This window comes from Paraphaeosphaeria sporulosa (genome assembly GCF_001642045.1).
Source record: "Paraphaeosphaeria sporulosa strain AP3s5-JAC2a unplaced genomic scaffold CC84scaffold_4, whole genome shotgun sequence".
NCBI classification, from domain to species: domain Eukaryota; kingdom Fungi; phylum Ascomycota; class Dothideomycetes; order Pleosporales; family Didymosphaeriaceae; genus Paraphaeosphaeria; species Paraphaeosphaeria sporulosa.
The window spans coordinates 1,978,541-1,986,901 of record NW_017253363.1 but is presented as its reverse complement, the minus strand read 5'-3'; the positions used below and the strand labels follow the sequence as shown (position 1 = coordinate 1,986,901).

General features: G+C 50.0%; 2 protein-coding genes across 2 annotated transcripts; both read left to right on the top strand.

Moving 5' to 3' along the window:
* Nucleotides 1-994: 994 nt before the first annotated feature.
* On the top strand, nt 995-2,405 carry CC84DRAFT_1143733 (P-loop containing nucleoside triphosphate hydrolase protein). Its single transcript, XM_018176428.1, has 4 exons — nt 995-1,385; nt 1,439-1,504; nt 1,558-1,857; nt 1,919-2,405. The coding sequence occupies exons 1-4, from the start codon at nt 1,346-1,348 to the stop codon at nt 2,233-2,235; spliced, it is 723 nt and encodes a 240-aa protein (XP_018037659.1). The 5' UTR covers nt 995-1,345; the 3' UTR covers nt 2,236-2,405.
* A 504-nt stretch (nt 2,406-2,909) lies between these two features.
* CC84DRAFT_1117518 (uncharacterized protein) lies at nt 2,910-8,098 on the top strand (the record flags this gene model as incomplete). Its single annotated transcript, XM_018175496.1, has 9 exons — nt 2,910-4,006; nt 4,056-4,729; nt 4,779-4,976; nt 5,118-5,538; nt 5,583-5,687; nt 5,766-6,088; nt 6,245-6,898; nt 6,948-7,298; nt 7,344-8,098. 9 exons carry the CDS (start codon nt 2,910-2,912, stop codon nt 7,856-7,858), a joined length of 4,338 nt encoding a protein of 1,445 aa, XP_018037658.1. The 3' UTR covers nt 7,859-8,098.
* Between the last annotated feature and the right edge of the window lie 263 nt (nt 8,099-8,361).

Below are 8,361 nucleotides of genomic sequence, written 5' to 3'. Positions count from 1 at the left end.
CTACACGGCTACCGTCACTGCATCTGAGGTCGAAGCAACGGGCTACTACACTGGGTACACCGGCTACAGTGGGTACACTGCGACGGTGGAGGCAGTACCAGAGGGAACAGCTTCAGTCAAATACCGCTTTACCCTCGGTGGTAACATCGTGTAAGTCCAGACTTCGAATACCTTAGTCTGAGCTAACTGTGAGCAGCTTGGAGCAGGTAGAGAAGGAGTAAGGTTGCTATCGATCGTGCGGGGCGGCGAAACGCTTCGACAACATCGTAGGTAGCGACGTGCGAAAGATCTGATCCAAGTAGCATGTTAATGCTATGGTTTTGACGAAGCGTTTCGGTGAAGTTGCGACCCAGGAGGCAATTCAAGAGTGGCAGTAACTAGTGCAGAGTTAATATTGTGGTACAACAGTCACTCATTTAATCCATATACTTGACAGAAATGACAGCTCCTTCGTGTGGTCAGTGATCCATTAACTAAACCTCCAAGCAGTGAATTCGAACCTTACATTGACCGGTGGGGACCTCTCTGTATATCGTCGTACTACTACTATACGTGCCACACGTTGAGCTACCATGGGTGTGTGTTGGAAATGCGCGAGGTTCGACATGCGCGCAACTGCTGCTTGGCTCAAGAGCGATAGATTGCAAACTCGTCGTTTTAGTGCGGAGTGCTGTTCATGTTGATGGCGTAGAAGATGATAAATGACCACGGCCGCGATAAGGCGAACATGGGGAGGCCGTCCCAGCGCATCGTGCGGGCCAATCGGAGGTATGCTCGAGCTCAGATGCGAACTTAGGTACAGGCTGATCGAAGAATCAACATTTCGGAATGAAGAAACGCGCTTTTCGATCGAATGTAGTTGTCGCAGGTCCGTAGGCCGTCGCGCAACACGAAGTCAAGTCCAATCACACCTTGCGTGTCATTGGCCAGCCTCATCCCTACGATCTGATCGCGACCCGCACCCGATAACCACGAAAACGTCATCCTCCGGTCAGTCTACAAGCTTTCGACTTGGTTATAATGATAGATAAAGGATGGAGTACTTGATTATATTACAAACGTCTATGCGCGCCTAGTCACGTGTGCTCTTATCCCCCGCAATCGAACGTCATCGGGCCGTGCCAGCCAACACCATGGCCGCAACTTACGATCTGCAGTTCACGCGCGGCAGGGTCCATCCGAAAAGCAAAACAGGACAACCTGCGCGCTCTATAACCGCTCCAAATTTGCCTAGTGGAGTGGCCCTTCTGCTCTACTTGACAAATATAAAATCTCGTGCCCGGTATTTTCAGAAGGACGGAACGAAGTGTCACTTAAATACAAAATCTACCAGCAGGCACGCGACATGGAGGAACAAGTTGATCGTCTCGTGAAGAAGACGTGGGGTGGGTCATTATCCCTCGAGCTTTACATTCCAAGTTGTACTGATCCAGCAAAGAATCGTACCAGAATGTCCCGCCCTCGAAGCGTCTCCTCATCGCCGTGTCAGGGATACCAGGCTCAGGTACTCCACCTTCTTCTCTCATCTCTAACACTAATTCTCAACCATTGCCGCAGGGAAGACCACCCTCGCAGCTATAGTGTCGAATCGTCTGAATGAGCTGCATGCTCAACAATCTCCAGGTACTTACAGCAGTAATCCGCTTTCGGCCTTCTTGCCTATGGATGGTTACCATCTCTCGAGGCGTCAGCTCGACGCCCTACCTGACCCTGTCTCTGCGCACGCTCGTCGTGGAGCCGAGTTCACGTTTGATGGCGAGTCGTTCTTGAAACTCGTCAAGAAATTACGGGAGCCATTGTGCCCCGAAACACAGACGCTCTTCGCCCCGTCTTTTGACCATGCTATGAAAGATCCAGGCAAGTACATCTCCATAAGTTGGAAAGTTGTCTACTGACATCCTGCTTTGCTGTACAATAGTTGTTGACGACATTGCCATCGCACCTTCAATCCGGATTATCATATTCGAGGGCAACTATCTTTCCCTTGACAAGCCGCCTTGGAAGGATGCTGCGGCCATGATGCATGAGTTGTGGTTTGTGGATGTGGATAGAGAAGTAGCTAGGAAGCGTCTGATCTATCGACACGTCAGAGCAGGCATCGCGGACACTGAGGAAAGCGCTGCGAGGAGAGCAGATGAGAACGATCTTGTGAATGGCAAGGAGATCATCGAGAATAGGCTGGATGTGCATGAAATTGTAACCAGTAAGGATGATGATGGCTGGAAGCCGGAATAACATGATCGGTGAAACTGGATTACCTGGCTGGTATGCGTGAGCATGTGAATGGGTGCACAATGTCTGCCAGGGTTGCAGGATATAGAGAAAGGCAGCGTTACAAAGCTTTTCCGCAACACTACTGGTAGAGAGCAGTCGTTCGGCTTCACCTGTCGTCCCGTAATACGAGGTGTTCTCAGCTTCAGCCTCATCAGATCATCAATCATTTACACGTCGACTGGTTAACAATGCACGCAATAGCCTGGCTAGGCTTCGGGGGGCAACCTGGCTCTTTTCCCTGGAAATCTAAAACCTAAAAGGTTATTCAAAACCAGGTAAACATCATCTGTTGGGAGCAACTGATTGAGGATTCAGGCGCGGCTGAAGTCGGCAATCCTGGCGCATACATCTTCTGCACCAATCCCATTAAAGTCAATTCTAGCCCCCAGTGGCGCATCCGGGTACATCACCACCAATCGAAGGTTCGAGGCTATACTTTACGATATTGATAGACACGGCTGACCTTCCGGTTCCGGTTCTATTAACAAGGCTGAAACTCAGCCTTGCGCCTGGAATGCGACCCACATATCCTGCCTGCTCCCTGGCCAGGTACATGAGATCCATACATTTCATGACAGCCTGTTTCCTTAGGTTACGACAGCCTGCTTGTTGAGGTTGACAGCGCGTTTCTAAAGATGTCGCACACTGCGCGCAGAAAAGCCCAAGACGGCCAGTTTTCCTCGCGACCTCCTCCTTACACTGGACGACCACCACCTGAGATCCCAGTCAGCAGGAACTCGAAGACAGATGGCTTTGAGAAGCCTGGTCAGCATCGCAGCTCAGTATCCAGAGCAAGCGAGAGACACACAACAAAGTCGTTCTCACATGCTGAATCCGCCTCACACGACCAGAACGAACTACCCGCACAAGATACCCACCCAAAGACATGCGGATTTTGCGATGAACAGAGATCACCGCTATGGAATTGTTCTTACTGCGATACAAGCTTTTGCGATCCCTGTTGGGATTTGCAACTTCCACATCGACCTGGAAAGAAAGGGCCAGATGGTCTGCCACACGAAAAGGCCAACCCTACGATCGTGAAGAGACTGAAAGATATCCTGACCCCAAGCCAGGATCATTACGAGCAACATGCGCTACACATGGAGGATGAGGACACTACATGGTTCGGTCTAGACCGAGACAGTCAAAACCGACCCATTTTCCAAGACTACGGCCGCTACTCGGCCATCATGGTCGAGAGCAATAACGGAGATTACAGATCCCGATATCCGCAGCTAGTCTCGTTCATCGGGCAGACCGGTGCAGGGAAAAGCACTCTCATAAAGATGTTGATTGACCAGCAAGAGAGAAAGTCTGCTACTCAGAATTGGGGCTTCCCTTCACCAGTAGCGGGGTCCTTGGCCAACGGTGGCAGTGTACCGACCTCCGGCGACGTACATTTGTATAGCGATCCCAAAACCCACGCCTCCGGGTACCCTATGCTCTATGCTGACTGTGAAGGCCTTGAGGGCGGGGAAAACACACCAATGGCTGCACAATATCGTAGTGGTGCACCTGTCCTGCACAAAGAGAAGAAGAGAGACGAGCACGCCCCCCGAGAACATCGCAAGCGCAATAAAATCACTAAACCACTCCATTGTACGCAACGGGAAATCAAGTGGGCCAATTCACCAGAGACATTGAAGCGGCAATACGCAGTCACGGAGCTCTACCCTCGCCTTCTGTACACCTTCTCAGATGTGATAGTTTTCGTGCTTCGAAACCCCAAGTATGTACTTGTGTACCCTATGTACATTCTACTAATCACGTAATTCTAGAGTTTTTGAATCCACAGTCATATCCTTGCTGATCAATTGGGCATCAACCTCGCTCGAAAAATCATTGAACCAGCCCACGCTGCCTCACGCCATAATTGCGCTGAACGCGACTGACACGAAAGTGAACCAAGGAGAGTGGGACCCAGAGTATGCGACGGAGCTCCTCATGTCCAGCGTATCGGGGGCTATTAAACGAGACCCTGACTTACGGGCATTGAAGGAGCACTGGTCAGAGCGAGGTAAACAAATTCATACCACAAAGGATCTTCTCGAGTGCTACTACTCGTCCATAACTGTAGTACGTATTCCTGGAGAAGGTCGTTACATGATGATCGACGATCAGGTCGAGAAACTCCATGACGAGATCACCAGACGATGTAGCGAATCCTTCAATGCGAAACGTAGATCCCGCATGCTGTCCAACTCTGAGACGTTGAATACTTATCTGCAATGCGCCTTCGACCACTTTGCGCAGGACCTCCATCAGCCTTTCGATTTTATGGATATATCCTTCAAGATCAATCCGATACCTTCGCATTTTGGCGGTAACATCCTGAGGTTAGCTGTCGCTATGCAATCCAGATACCGGGACGACTCGCGAAACATGTTCAAAGACTTGAGTTATATGGTCGCCTCGTGCATCCTGTTAGATTGTGCTCGCCACAATTTGCAAGGTGCGCACTCCCCACAGCGCTCAATAGATCGTCTCTAATTATCATATAGGGCCTGCTGAACAAATACTGGAAAATCACTACCTTCCACACTGTGACTACGCACTCGAAGATTATTGTGCAATCTTTTGTCCATGCACATATCGCAACAAGCGAGGCGAACAATGCGTGAATGTCAAGGAGCGGCATCCAAAGGGCCATCAGAACAAACGCGGCCACATCATTGGCACTGGTCCATACGAAGCATATTGTACGTGATACCGGGGTGCAAGTGGTTGATCCGACTGCCGTCAAGGTCTCAATTTTTCAGGCCTATGACGCGCTAGAAGACCTGCTTATACCCTATCCCCCGTCTTCCACCGTTTCACTGACCTGAAACCTCTGCATCTAGTCACCTTCGACAACTTCATGGAAGATTGGGCGCACCACCTGAGAGCCTCCCTTACTGAATTCCAGAATACCCTTAGTTCTAGAAGGTTGATGTCACCTTCGGTTGATGAAATACACATCGTTAGCAAGATACATCACGGTAATCTGAACAAATTCTACAGTCGCCTGGGAGGGGCTCAGCGCTTCATCAGTCACACTACATGCTTCTGTTGCCTAAGAGAGCTAGCCGAGCATGCGCTTCCTTGTGGACACGTGCTATGCACACCTTGCATCAAGGGGTACGGCAAACCACATAGCGATCTTTCTGGATCTTATACCATTGCATCCTGCCCTCTACACGAGATTGAAACTATATTTGCGGAGCCTTGGGACGTACACTTTAAACCGCCACTTGCGGGTGTCCGCGTTCTTTCATTGGATGGGTATGAATCTCCACAGATCAATGAGCTACCTCTGACATCAACAGTGGCGGAATGAGAGGGATTGTCATTCTCGAGGTCCTCAACCAGCTCCAGATGGAATTGCGCGGGATGCCTGTCCAAGATTTCTTCGATCTTATCGTGGGTACAAGGTATGTTACCGTAGACGTGCGGATGTCTCGGACCCCATGTCTCTCAACAGTGCGAGATTGTCTCTGATCGTTTCTTAGCACGGGAGGTATCTTAGCACTGGGCCTCGGCATCAAGAACTGGAGCGTATCACACTGCATCAACCTTTTCAAGAAGATGGTAGACAAAGCCTTCACTCCCAGATTCCTGGGAGGGGTCAGCTTTGGCAAGCCAACGTACCGCGCTACTCCCTTTGAAGACTCTTTGGCAGAATGTTTCGGAGAAGAGTCAATGTTTGGAGGCGCACCCGAAACGTTGATCGCTTGCTCAAGGAAGGTGGCGGTAACATCTGCTACCGAAACTGGCGAGCAAGCCGTGATATTCACGAACTACAATCGTGCAGATGACGACGAAGGTAACTATGGTGCCCCATCTAATTATTTTTTCTGACCATGTTCAAGTCGGTTACCAACTAATAAGGCCCGACGATCCGAAAAATGACCTTCTTGTACGCGAAGCGTGAGTGTTCTGTACCCACTAGAGCATACCACATATGCTAAGACGTGCCCAAGTGCTCGAGCAACCTCGGCTGCCCCCACATTCTTCAAACCTTTCAAAAACCCACGTACCACGGAAGGATTCGTTGACGGTGCGATCTTCCACAACAATCCAGTGAGAATTGCGAACTACGAAAGCAAACTGCTTTGGCCGGACGTCGAAGACCGTCATGCCGATATTCTGCTTTCTTTGGGCACTGCTCATTACTGGTCCGACAAGGATCCGTCTCTCCAGGCAACTCATTTCGATCGCCGGCGCATGCATATTCGCAGAGTCTTTAGCTCAGTCAAGCCTTCAATTGAAGAGAAGCGCTCCATGCCTGCATTGAGAGCTTTTGGCGAGATGGAAAGCTGGGTTACCATCTTCAAAAAGCGCATTGAAAGTGTCCTTGATGCTGAGTTGACATGGAAAGAGTTTAGAAAAGAGATACGCGGAAGTTACTCCGACATTGCGGTCGAAAGGTACATACGCATCAATCCAAAGACTAAAGATCGGACTCCGAAAATGGACGATAAGGACAAAATTAACATCTTGCATGACGAGATCAAAGGATTTTTGGCGAGAAATGATATGCAAATCAAGGTCAAATCGATAGCCTACCGTTTGGTGGCTAGCTCGTTCTACTTCGAAAAATCTGGACCCTGCAGGGAGGCAGGCGGTCACATCACTATTTCCGGTAAGTAATGCACGAGTTTATCTTGAGGGTAGATTCTGACATAGGCAAGGCACGATCCGTTGTAGATTTGCAGCTGGGTCCGGGAACCTACGCAAGCTGGGAGAATACATGCGAAATCATCAAGGAGGCGAAAAATTCCAACCCTTCTTCCACGTTCAAGAAGTCAACCACGACGAGAGCGCTCACAACATCCCAATCACTGCTCAAGCCATACGAGATATGATTGAGAGGGGACGGTTCGAGCTGGGAAAGCTCGCAATACCCGTCACTTCTGAGATGTCTACCATATCGATCGATCTGCATCTCACCGACGAGAAAGCAAGATATTTTGTGAAGTCGGGTTTCCCAATCAGCGGCTTTCCAAGAAGTCTTGCAGATGGAGAGGTTCTCAAAAGAATTCGTAAGTACAATCAAACGCATGGCCGCGCGTGTCTGACCGAGTCAGCTTCCGACACGTCATCCATTCTCGAGCGGCCAAGCATGGCCTCCAAAAGACAGTCTCTGCGTGAGAAGCGTCACAACCGCAGCCGCATATCTTTGGAGCGGCCCTCCAGCGATAGTAACATTTCCTACGAACTTCAAGGCTCTTCAAAAAACAGCAACAGTTCGAAATCCAACCTGAACTTGAGCTTCCCCGAAACGCCCGACGATGTTTCGAGTTGGTCTCAACGTCGAACGGAGGCAAGCCGCCCCCCGTTGACGCCTGTGCAGCAGATGACGAGTGGGGGATATTATCATATGGCTTTGCCAGGTCCACCTCAGAGTGACGGGCTCTTCGAACTCGCCTCCGAGCCGGTCGCACGGCTTAGCGAGCTCGGCCAACCGAATGACAACGACGAGGCATTGGCACAGGTGCTGGAGCGCAGTCGCTATGAGGCGCAACCATTGCAGAGAACCAACACGGGAACGGACGAGGAAGAGTTGGCGAAAGCCTTGTCATTGTCTATGCAATTCCAATAGGTCTCATAGTTCTTGTTTCTTGGGTTTTGGTGTCCTCTTCGTCATACTCTCTTGCGCATGACATGTTGAGCTCACTGGCTCGTCACGGCATGCGGTACTTTCAATAACGGCCAATCTCCATTTGCGCTTACATGATCCTTAAGATGACTGCCTGACATGTTATCGTTATCGGAGAGATACGCCCTGGTGACCACCTAGCATGGACGTGAGGGACGGCACCATGATTCTGGTCGATCAGGCCGAGATTGTACCAAGGTCCGGCGCGTATCAACGACCATGAAACCACTTCTTACAATATTCCACTCTTCGTCTGTTGATAGACACGTGATTTTTTCCCCAAACGATTCCGTACCATATCTAGCTTATTGGAACGGTAATCGACTCGGCTTATCCACCACCAGATGAACATTCACCAAAACCGTTCTTGTATGCAATGGCTCGGGCTATCGTTTGAATTACAACACTAACAATTGATCCGTTCACTCATCAGCACTACAACTCCC